This window comes from Oncorhynchus gorbuscha, linkage group LG13 (assembly GCF_021184085.1).
Source record: "Oncorhynchus gorbuscha isolate QuinsamMale2020 ecotype Even-year linkage group LG13, OgorEven_v1.0, whole genome shotgun sequence".
In the NCBI taxonomy this organism is placed as follows: Eukaryota; Metazoa; Chordata; class Actinopteri; order Salmoniformes; family Salmonidae; genus Oncorhynchus; species Oncorhynchus gorbuscha.
In genome coordinates, this window is record NC_060185.1 from 4,894,494 (window position 1) to 4,906,993 (window position 12,500).

Sequence of the window (12,500 nt, forward strand, 5' to 3'; positions counted from 1 at the left end):
AAGGTCAGTCAGAGAGGAGGGATAAGGACAGTCAGAGAGGAGGAATAAGACCAGTCAGAGAGGAGGAATAAGGACAGTCAGGGAGGTGGAATAAGGACAGTCAGGAAGGAGGAATAAGGACAGTCAGGAAGGAGGAATAAGGACAGTCAGGGAGGTGGAATAAGGACAGTCAGAGAGGAGGGATAAGGACAGTCAGAGAGGAGGAATAAGGACAGTCAGAGCGGAGGAATAAGGACAGTCAGAGATGAGGAATAAGGAAAGTCAGAGAGGAGGAATAAGGACAGTCAGAGAGGAGGAATAAGGACAGTCAGAGAGGAGGAATAAGGACAGTCAGAGAGGAGGAATAAGGACAGTCAGAGAGGAGGAATAAGGACAGTCAGAGAGGAGGAATAAGGACAGTCAGAGAGGAGGAATAAGGCCAGTCAGAGAGGAGGAATAAGGACAGTCAGAGAGGAGGGATAAGGACAGTGAGAGAGGAGGAATAAGGACAGTCAGAGAGGAGGAATAAGGACAGTCAGAGAGGAGGAATAAGACCAGTCAGGGAGGAGGAATAAGGACAGTCAGAGAGGAGGAATAAGACTAGTCAGGGAGAAGGAATAAGGACAGTGAGAGAGGAGCAATAAGGACAGTCAGAGAGGTGGAATAAGGACTGTCAGAGAGGAGGAATAAGACCAGTCAGGGAGGAGGAATAAGGACAGTCAGAGAGGAGGAATAAGACCAGTCAGGGAGGAGGAATAAGGACAGTCAGAGAGGAGGAATAAGACCAGTCAGGGAGAAGGAATAAGGACAGTGAGAGAGGAGGAATAAGGACAGTCAGAGAGGAGGAATAAGGACTGTCAGAGAGGAGGAATAAGACCAGTCAGGGAGGAGGAATAAGGACAGTCAGAGAGGAGGGAAAAATGACAGTCAGAGAGGAGGGATAAGGACAGTCAGAGAGGAGGGATAAGGACAGTGAGAGAGGAGGAATAAGGACAGTCAGAGAGGAGGAATAAGGACAGTCAGAGAGGAGGAATAAGACCAGTCAGGGAGGAGGAATAAGGACAGTCAGAGATGAGGAATAAGACCAGTCAGGGAGAAGGAATAAGGACAGTGAGAGAGGAGCAATAAGGACAGTCAGAGGGGAGGAATAAGGACTGTCAGAGAGGAGGAATAAGACCAGTCAGGGAGGAGGAATAAGGACAGTCAGAGAGGAGGAATAAGACCAGTCAGGGAGGAGGAATAAGGACAGTCAGAGAGGAGGAATAAGACCAGTCAGGGAGAAGGAATAAGGACAGTGAGAGAGGAGGAATAAGGACAGTCAGAGAGGAGGAATAAGGACTGTCAGAGAGGAGGAATAAGACCAGTCAGGGAGGAGGAATAAGGACAGTCAGAGAGGAGGAAAAAATGACAGCCAGAGAGGAGGGATAAGGACAGTCAGAGATGAGGAATAAGGACAGTCAGGGAGAAGGAATAAGGACAGTCAGAGAGGAGGAATAAGGACACTCAGAGAGGAGGAATAAGGACAGTCACAGAGGAGGAATAAGGACAGTCAGAGAGGAGGAATAAGGACAGTCAGAGAGGAGGAATAAGGACAGTCAGAGAGGAGGAATAAGGACAGTCAGAGAGGAGGAATAAGGACAGTCAGAGAGGAGAAATATGGACAGTCAGAGAGGAGGAATAAGGACAGTCAGAGAGGAGGAATAAGACCAGTCGGGGAGGAGGAATAAGGACAGTCAGAGAAAAGTCCTAGCAGTCAGTCTCTGCCTTGTCTGTCTTGTCCTGTAGTCCTAGCAGTCAGTCTCTGCCTTGGTCTGTCTTGTCCTGTAGTCATAACAGTCAGTCTCTGCCTTGGTCTGTCTTGTCCTGTAGTCATAACAGTCAGTCTCTGCCTTGGTCTGTCTTGTCCTGTAATCATAACAGTCAGTCTCTGCCTTGGTCTGTCTTGTCCTGTAGTCATAACAGTCAGTCTCTGCCTTGGTCTGTCTTGTCCTGTAGTCCTAGCAGTCAGTCTCTGCTTTGTCTATCTTGTCCTGTAGTCATAACAGTCAGTCTCTGCCTTGGTCTGTCTTGTCCTGTAGTCATAACAGTCAGTCTCTGCCTTGGTCTGTCTTGTCCTGTAGTCATAACAGTCAGTCTCTGCCTTGGTCTGTCTTGTCCTGTAGTCATAACAGTCAGTCTCTGCCTTGTCTGTCCTAGCAGTCAGTCTCTGCCTTGGTCTGTCTTGTCCTGTAGTCATAACAGTCAGTCTCTGCCTTGTCTGTCTTGTCCTGTAATCATAACAGTCAGTCTCTGCCTTGGTCTGTCTTGTCCTATAGTCCTAGCAGTCAGTCTCTGCCTTGTCTGTCTTGTCCTGTAGTCCTAGCAGTCAGTCTCTGCCTTGGTCTGTCTTGTCCTGTAGTCCTAGCAGTCAGTCTCTGCCTTGGTCTGTCTGATGACCTGTCCCATGTGGCGCAGAGCATATGAAAGTGGAGTTACATTGTTCATTTAGGAAGAGGAAGAATGATGCCTAAGCTTCTGAAGACATGTGTTATCTTGTACTGCAGTTGTAGCAGTCACTTTGTCTCTGCCGTGGTGTGATGACATGGCTTGACCTGGGTCTCATCATGATCAGAGCAGGTCACTCAGTGTGCTTTCGATTGTTATGTATACTATAGCCTGTAGCTGTTATCTGTCATCACTAGCTACTGCAGGCTACTGTAGTCTGTAGTAGCATGTAGTAGCCTGTAGTAGCCTGTTGTAGTCTGAAGTAACCTGTAGTAGCCTGTAGTAGCCTGTAGTAGTCTGTAGTAGTCTGTAATAGTCTGTAATAGTCTGTAGTAGTCTGTAGTAGTCTGTAGTAACCTGTAGTAGTCTGTAGTAGTCTGTAGTAACCTGTAGTAGTCTGTAGTAGTCTGTAGTCGTCTGTAGTAGTCTGTAGTAGTCTGTAGTAGTCTGTAGTAACCTGTAGTAGTCTGTAGTAGTCTGTAGTAGTCTGTAGTAGTCTGTAATAGTCTGTAATAGTCTGTAGTAGTCTGTAGTAGTCTGTAGTAACCTGTAGTAGTCTGTAGTAGTCTGTAGTAACCTGTAGTAGTCTGTAGTAGTCTGTAGTCGTCTGTAGTAGTCTGTAGTAGTCTGTAGTAGTCTGTAGTAACCTGTAGTAACCTGTAGTAGTCTGTAGTAGTCTGTAGTAGTCTGTAGTAGTCTGTAGTAACCTGTAGTAGTCTGTAGTAGTCTGTAGTAGTCTGTACACTACTGGTCAAAAGTTTGGACACGCCAACTCATTCAAGGGTTTTTCTTTATTTTTACTATTTTCTACATTGTAGAAGACATCAAAACTATGAAAAACGCATATGGAATCATGTAGTAACCAAAAAAGTGTTAAACACATCAACATATATTTTATATTTGAGATTATTCAAATAGCCACCCTTTGCCTTGATGGCAGCTTTGCACACTATTGGCATTCTCTCAACCAGCTTCATGAGGTAGTCACCTGGAATGCATTTCAATGTACAGGTGTGCCTTCTTTAAAGTTAATTTGTGGAATTTCTTTCCTTCTTGATGCGTTTGAGCCAATCAGTTGTGTTGTGACAAGGTAGGGGTGGTATACAGACAATAGCCCTATTTGGTAAAAGACCAAGTCCATATTATTGGCAAGAACAGCTCAAATAAGCAAAGAGAAAATACATTCCATCATTACTTTAACCTCTCTGGTCTAGGGGACAGTATTTTGACATGCGGATGAAAAGCGTGCCCAAAGTAAACTGCCTGTTACTCAGACCCAGAAGCTATGATATGCATCTAATTAGTCGATTTGGATAGGAAACACTCTAAAGTTATCAAAACTGTTAAAATAATGTCTGTGAGTATAACATAACTGATATGGCAGGCAGAAACCTGAGAAAAGCCATCCAGGAAGTGGGATTTTTTTATGTTTGCAGTTTTCCATTGACTGCCTAAACAGTATCCAATGACTTAGGACTCAGATTGCAATTCCTATGGCATCCACTAGATGTCAACAGTCTTTAGAAATGGTTTCAGGCTTGTATTCTGAAAAATGAGGGAGTAAGACATCTCTGAGTGAGTGGACCCTGGGAAGTCCCCAGAGCTGCTGAGCCGATCGAGAGCGCGCCCTTTTTTGTTTTTCTTTTATATTGACTAAGCTATGGTCCGGTTGAAATATTATTGATTATTATGACTAAAAACAACCTGAGGATTGATTATCAACATCATTTGACATGTTTCTATGAACTTTACTGATACTTTTTAGATTTTTCGTCTGCTTGTTGTGACTGACTTTGAGCCAATGGATTACTGAACAAAACGCGCCAACAAAACTGAGGTTTTTGGATATAAAGATGGACTTTATAGAACAAAACAAACATTTGTTGTGTATCTGGGAGTCTTGTGAGTGCAACCATATGAAGATCATCAAAGGTAAGTGATTCATTTTATCACTATTTCTGACTTTTGTTACTTCTCTACTTGGCTGGTAACTGCACTGTCCTCAGATAATCACATGGTATGCTTTCACTGCAAAGCCTTTTTGAAATCTGGTTGGATTAACAAGATTCAAATTAAATTTAAATGAATCTTTAAACCCGATGTATAACACTTATATGTTTTATGAATTTTTATTATTTCTGTTTTTGAATTTGGCGCTCTTTCACCGTATGTTGGCCAGGTGGGACGGTAGCGTCCCACATACCCTAGAGAGGTTTTAAGACATGAAGGTGAGCCAATACAGAACATTTCATGAACTTTCAAAGTTTCTTCAACCATGAAGTGCTATGATGAATCTGGCTCTCATGAGGACCGCCACAGGAATGGAAGACCCAGAGCTACCTCTGCTACAGAAGGTAAGTCCACTAGAGTTACTAGCCTCAGAAATTGCGGCCCAAATAAATGCTTCACAGAGTTCAAGTAACAGACACATCTCAACATCAACTGTTCATAGGAGACTGTGTGAATCAGGTCTTCATGGTCGAATTGCTGCAAAGAAACCACTGCTAAAGGACACCAATAAGAAGAGATTTGCTTGAGGCAAGAAACACAATCAATGAACATTTGACCGGTGGAAATTTGTCCTTTGGTCTGATGAGTCCAAATTTGAGATTTTTGGTTCCAACCACCGTTTCTTTGTGAGATGCGGTGTGGGTGAACGGATAATCTCCGCATGTGTGGTTCCCACTGTGAAGCATGGAGGAGGAGGTGTGATGGTGCTTTGCTGGTGACACTGTCTGTGATTCATTTAGAATTCAAGGCACACTTAACCAGCATGGCTACCACAGCATTCTGCAGCGATACGCCATCCCATCTGGTTTGGGCTTAGTGGGACTATCAGTTGTTTTTCAACAGGACAATGACCCCCTCCACACCTCCAGGCTGTGTAAGGGCTATTTGACCAAGAAGGACAGTGATGGAGTATTGCATCAGATAACCTGGCCTCCACAATCCCTCGACCTCAAACAAATTGAGATGGTTTGGGATGAGTTGGACCTCAGAGTGAAGGAAAATCATCCAACAAGTGCTCAGCATATGTGGGAACTCCTTCAATACTGTTAGAAAAGCATTCCAGGTGATGCTGGTTGAGAGAATACCAAGCGTGTGCAAAACTGCCATCAAGGCAAGGGGTGGCTATTTGAAGAATCTCAAATATAAAATATATTGTGATTTGTTTAAAACTTTTTTGGTTACTACATGATTCCATATGTGTTATGTCTTCACTATTATTCTACAATGTAGAAAATAGTAAAAATAAAGAAAAACCTTAGAATGAGTAGGTGTTCTAAAACGCTTTACCGGTTGTGTAGTAGCCTGTAATAGTCTGTAGTAGTCTGTAGTAGCCTGTAGTAGCCTGTTGTAGTCTGTAGTAGCCTGTAGTAGTCTGTAGTAGTCTGTAGTAGCCTGTAGTAGTCTGTAGTAGCCTGTAATAGTCTGTAGTAGTCTGTAGTAGCCTGCAGTAGCCTGTAGTAGCCTGTAGTAGTCTGTAGTAGTCTGTAGTAGCCTGTAGTAGTCTGTAGTAGTCTGTAGTAGCCTGTAGTAGCCTGCAGTAGCCTGTAGTAGTCTGTAGTAGTCTGTAGTAGCCTGCAGTAGCCTGTAGTAGTCTGTAGTAGGCTGTAGGCCTGTAATAGTCTGTAGTAGCCTACAGTAGCCTGTAGTAGTCTGTAGTAGTCTGTAGTAGTCTGTAGTAGCCTACAGTAGCCTGTAGTAGTCTGTCATAGTCTGTAGTAGTCTGTAGTAGTCTGTAGGCCTGTAGGCCTGTCTCTTCTCTTTCCTCTAGGCTGCCTTCAAAATGCCACTCTATTCCCTTTATAGTGCAGTATTATCCCCCAGTGGCCATAGGGCTCTGATCAAAAGTAACACACTCTATAGGGAATCGGGTGCCATTTGGGATGTTCTTCTAGAAGGGTGCTCCTTCGCATCTCAGGAGGAGGAGAAGGGCTACCCCTTCTCCTCTACTCCCCCAGCTAGTTCATCTAGTAGGGCTACCCCTTCTCCTACTCCCCCAGCTGGTTCATCTAGTAGGGCTACTCCTTCTCCTCCTCCCTCCCCCAGCTAGTTCATCTAGTAGGGCTACCCCTTCTCCTCCACCAGCTGGTTCATCTAGTAGAGGTACCCCCTCCTCTCCTCCTCCTCCCCCAACTGGTTCATCTAGTAGGGGTACTGCTTCTGTTTCTTCCCTGAGAAACAGGCCATCCAGGTACACAGCAGCATTGCAGCAGCGGCCCCAGCACCCGTACAGTAGTAGGCCCAGCCAATCTCACAGGAACCTAGAGAGAGAGAGAGAGAGAGAGAGAAAAATACATTTTGACAGTACAAATGTAAATATTCATGTTTGTGTGAGAATTGGGTTATGGCAACAGAGTCTGTGGAGGTTGATATGTTTTTGGAGTGTAATTCCCAGTTTTAAGGGCCTGCTAAACGTACGCTAGCATCTTAGCATCTATCCTAAATGTACACTAGCATCTTAGCATCTATCCTAAACGTACACTAGCATCTTAGCATCTATGCTAAACGTACGCTAGCATCTTAGCATCTATCCTAAACGTACGCTAGCATCTTAGCATCTATCCTAAACGTACACTAGCATCTTAGCATCTATGCTAAACGTACGCTAGCATCTTAGCATCTACACTAAAGGTAGTGTTCCCAGTTGAAATAGTTTGGGGAAGTTTGGTTCATCATTTTGTGAGGTTTTTGTTTGTTTTGTACTTCGGTGAAGTTTTTTTTAAATGTTTGGCTGTTCGGGCGTGCACACATCATTTTTTCTGGAGGCAAGCCGAAGTCTACGCCCCTTCGTCGGTGATTGGTCAACAGTAGGGATTCTTCAATAAAGTCTACGCCCCTTCGTCGGTGATTGGTCAACAGTAGGGATTCTTCAATAAAGTCTACGCCCCTTCGTCGGTGATTGGTCAACAGTAGGGATTCTTCAATAAAGTCTACGCCCCTTCGTCGGTGATTGGTCAACAGTAGGGATTCTTCAATAAAGTCTACGCTCCTTCGTCGGTGATTGGTCAAGAGTAGGGATTCTTCAATAAAGTCTACGCCCCTTCGTCGGTGATTGGTCAACAGTAGGGATTCTTCAATAAAGTCTACGCCCATTCGTCGGTGATTGGTCAACAGCAGGGATTCTTCAATAAAGTCTACGCCCCTTCGTCGGTGATTGGTCAACAGTAGGGATTCTTCAATAAAGTCTACGCCCCTTCGTCGGTGATTGGTCAACAGTAGGGATTCTTCAATAAAGTCTACGCCCCTTCGTCGGTGATTGGTCAACAGTAGGGATTCTTCAATAAAGTCTACGCCCCTTCGTCGGTGATTGGTCAACAGTAGGGATTCTTCAATAAAGTCTACGCCCCTTCGTCGGTGATTGGTCAAGAGTAGGGATTCTTCAATAAAGTCTACGCCCCTTCGTCGGTGATTGGTCAACAGTAGGGATTCTACAATAAAGTCTATGCCCCTTCGTCGGTGATTCGTCAACTGTAGGGATTCTTCAATAAAGTCTACGCCCCTTCGTCTGTGATTGGTCAACAGTAGGGATTCTTCAATAAAGTCTACGCCCCTTCGTCGGTGATTGGTCAACAGTAGGGATTCTTCAATAAAGTCTTTGTTGTCATTCAATGAGAGATGACTTGTTTTCATGCAAAACATGTTATGTAAAATTGTGTGACTAAAATCACCTCTGCAAAAACGTCTAAAGTTTAGGACAAAGAGTTATCTTAGATTCATTTAGTACAATTTTTTGGCTACGGCATCTCAAGTACTAATGCTGCTTTATTCTCGCTTTTCAAGCGAAGGTCTTTTAAGGACACTCGTTCAGTTCACCTAGCTGAACTGAAGCATGCCGACGCCTTAAGCACACACTAGCATCTTAGCTCCTATGCTAAACGTACACTAGCATCTTAGCTTCTATGCTAAACGTACACTAGCATCTTAGCTCCTATGCTAAACGTACACTAGCATCTTAGCTTCTATGCTAAACGTACACTAGCATCTTAGCTCCTATGCTAAACGTACACTAGCATCTTAGCTCCTATGCTAAACGTACACTAGCATCTTAGCTCCTATGCTAAACGTACACTAGCATCTTAGCTTCTATGCTAAACGTACACTAGCATCTTAGCTCCTATGCTAAACGTACACTAGCATATTAGCTTCCAAATGTTTCCTTTGAGGAAACAGGTCTCGGACTACTTGGCATTTAAGCTTCTGACTTTTCCCTCCCTGTGTGTGAAATAGGGTCATTGTTGCAGACAGTCATTCACTAAACAGTGTTAAAACTGAAGTTAAAACAGACATTATTATGCCTCGTTATAACAGACATTATTATGCCTCGTTATAACAGACATTATTATGCCTCCTTATAACAGACATTATTATGCCTCCTTATAACAGACATTATTATGCCTCCTTATAACAGACATTATTATGCCTCGTTATAACAGACATTATTATGCCTCCTTATAACAGACATTATTATGCCTCCTTATAACAGACATTATTATGCCTCCTTATAACAGACATTATTATGCCTCCTTATAACAGACATTATTATGCCTCGTTATAACAGACATTATTATGCCTCCTTATAACAGACATTATTATGCCTCCTTATAACAGACATTATTATGCCTCCTTATAACAGACATTATTATGCCTCGTTATAACAGACATTATTATGCCTCCTTATAACAGACATTATTATGCCTCCTTATAACAGACATTATTATGCCTCCTTATAACAGACATTATTATGCCTCCTTATAACAGACATTATGCCTCTCTATAACAGACATTATGCCTCTCTATAAGACATTATACCTCTCTATAACAGACATTATACCTCTCTATAACAGACATTATCCTTTAATACTCCATAATGTTTCGTCTTGTCACGTTCGTCCTCTTCTTCTGATGAGGAGTAAGAGAGATCGGACCAATTTGCAGCTTAATTTGAATACATCTTCTTTTAATGAAGGAAGAACACTGAACGAACTATACAAAAACAACAAAACGAACGTGAAGCTATACAATAAGTGTGTGCTGACACAGGCAACTAAACACAGACAATCACCCACGAAATACTCAAGGAATATAGCTGCCTAAATATGGTTCCCAATCAGAGACAACGATAGACAGCTGCCTCTAATTGAGAACCAATCTAGGCAACCATAGACATACAAAACACCTAGACCAGATAACAACCCAATAAACATACAAAAACCCTAGATTGGACAAAACACAACAAACCACCCCTTGTCACACCCTGACCTAACCAAAATAATAAAGAAAACAAAGATAACTAAGGTCGGGGCGTGACACATCTGTAGCTGTCTCCTTTAATACTCTATAATGTTTCATCTGTAGGTGTCTCCTTTAATACTCCATAATATTTAATCTGTAGGTGCCTCCTTTAATACTCCAAAATGTTTCATCTGTAGGTGGCTCCTTTAATATTCCATAATATTTCATCTGTAGGTGTCTCCTTTAATACTCCATAATGTTTCATCTGTAGGTGTCTCCTTTAATACTCCATAATATTTCATCTGTAGGTGTCTCCTTTAATACTCCATAATGTTTCATTTGTAGCTGTCTCCTTTAATATAATGTTTCATCTGTAGGTGTCTCCTTTAATATAATGTTTCATCAGTAGGTGTCTCCTTTAATACTCCATAATGTTTCATCTGTAGCTGTCTCCTTTAATATAATGTTTCATCTGTAGCTGTCTCCTTTAATATAATGTTTCATCTGTAGGTGTCTCCTTTAATATAATGTTTCATCTGTAGGTGTCTCCTTTAATATAATGTTTCATCTGTAGGTGTCTCCTTTAATACTCCATAATGTTTCATCTGTAGCTGTCTCCTTTAATATAATGTTTCATCTGTAGGTGTCTCCTTTAATATAATGTTTCATCTGTAGGTGTCTCCTTTAATACTCCATAATGTTTCATCTGTAGGTGTCTCCTTTAATATAATGTTTCATCTGTAGGTGCCTCCTTTAATATAATGTTTCATCTGTAGGTGTCTCCTTTAATACTCCATAATGTGTCATCTGTAGCTGTCTCCTTTAATATAATGTTTCATCTGTAGCTGTCTCCTTTAATATAATGTTTCATCTGTAGGTGTCTCCTTTAATATAATGTTTCATCTGTAGGTGTCTCCTTTAATACTCCATAATGTTTCATCTGTAGGTGTCTCCTTTAATATAATGTTTCATCTGTAGGTGCCTCCTTTAATATATTGTCTCATCTGTAGCTGTCTCCTTTAATATAATGTTTCATCTGTAGCTGTCTCCTTTAATATAATGTTTCATCTGTAGGTGTCTCCTTTAATATAATGTTTCATTATGGAGTATTAAAGGCGGGTAGACCAAAATGTGATAAATATGCCATCTTTGATTAGTTATTTCTCAGTTATGATTTTAGATACAAATGTAAAATATATGTCAACAATCCTTCCTCCAAAACACCATTCTATGAATTACATGTTCTGAAAATCCCTAAATATATTTGTATTTATTTTGTCATGATTTCATGAGGAATCCCGATAGACCTCATAGAAATAAAGGTTAAATTAAAAAATAAAGATACCCCATAGTTACCACAAACTTTATTGGACATTGATTACACTGTGATTATCATTATACCAAATGATTGTAAAACAAAACAGTTGTATAAACAGCCTCACTTTATAGGAACAACAAACCCCATTCTATTCTCTATCTCTAAATCTCCTCCATAGTTGCCTACTAATTCCTGTGGGGGTGATAAGGGCTGACTGTAGAGACATCACAACATCTGTGCTGAGACAAACTGTCTGTTTTCTTCACCCAATGCATGCTGGGTAGTCCCAGGGGACACCTGACTGTGGCCAAAACGGCACCCCATTCCCTATACAGTGCCTATGTGGCTCTCGTCAAAAGTTGTGCACTATATAGGGAATAGGGTGCGATTTGGGGACCGGCAACTATCTGTCTCTATACGGAGAAGAAGAATGATGCTCAGAAACACTCTCAGAATATAATGACCCTCTACACAACTACAGCTACAGAGTCATCTTCATATAACAAACTTCAATACCAACACCAATTCACGGTTTAAAGTCCCACCATTTTGGTTTGTTTATTATTTTTGTGGGGAACATTTGATTGTCAAAATGTTTTGCTTGTTTTTTTTTTCTCCCCGGGATGATTTGCAGTGCATTGTGGGAAAGTATTCAGACCCCTTTCATTTTTTGTTCCCTCACAATTTTTGTTACATTAGGAGTGAACTCTGTACAGTTCTATGTTGTAAACTCTGGACAGTTCAACATTGTGTATGGAGGAGTGAACTCTGTACGGATCTATGTTGTGGATGGAGGAGCTAAGTCTGTACAGTTCTATGTTGTAAACTCTGTACAGATCTATGTTGTAAACTCTGTACAGATCTACGTCGTGGATGGAGGAGTGAACTCTGTACAGATCTATGTTGTAAACTCTGTACAAATCTACGTTGTGGATGGAGGAGTGAATTCTGTACAGTTCTATGTTGTAAACTCTGTACAGATCTATGTTGTAAACTCTGTACAGATCTATGTTGTAAACTCTGTACAGATCTATGTTGTGGATGGAGGAGTGAATTCTGTACAGTTCTATGTTGTAAACTCTGTACAGATCTATGTTGTAAACTCTGTACAGATCTATGTTGTAAACTCTGTACAGATCTACGTCGTGGATGGAGGAGTGAACTGTGTACAGATCTATGTTGTAAACTCTGTACAGATCTACGTCGTGGATGGAGGAGTGAACTCTGTACAGATCTACGTCGTGGATGGAGGAGTGAACTGTGTACAGATCTATGTTGTAAACTCTGTACAGATCTACGTCGTGGATGGAGGAGTGAACTCTGTACAGATCTATGTTGTAAACTCTGTACAGATCTACGTCGTGGATGGAGGAGTGAACGAAACTCACCCAGTTCAAACTGGTCGGAGGTGTTATTGCAGGTCTGTCGGACTTCCTCACTGTCCCAGCCCAGCGGGTAGAGAGCACAGCCAGACCCTATC

At 41.8% G+C, this 12,500-nt stretch overlaps 1 protein-coding gene across 1 annotated transcript in view; it reads right to left on the reverse strand.

Moving 5' to 3' along the window:
- Positions 1 to 6,231: 6,231 nt before the first annotated feature.
- LOC123992462 (LHFPL tetraspan subfamily member 6 protein) overlaps positions 6,232 to 12,500 on the reverse strand; it is a 168,929-nt gene continuing 162,660 nt past the window's right edge. The window contains exons 3-4 of the mRNA XM_046293615.1: positions 12,409 to 12,500; positions 6,232 to 6,731 (exon numbers count right to left, since the gene is read on the reverse strand). The exon at positions 12,409 to 12,500 is cut by the window's right edge and continues 7 nt beyond it. Coding sequence (XP_046149571.1) covers positions 6,613 to 6,731; positions 12,409 to 12,500 — 211 coding nt within the window. The 3' untranslated portion in view covers positions 6,232 to 6,612. The remainder of the gene's footprint in view (positions 6,732 to 12,408) is intronic.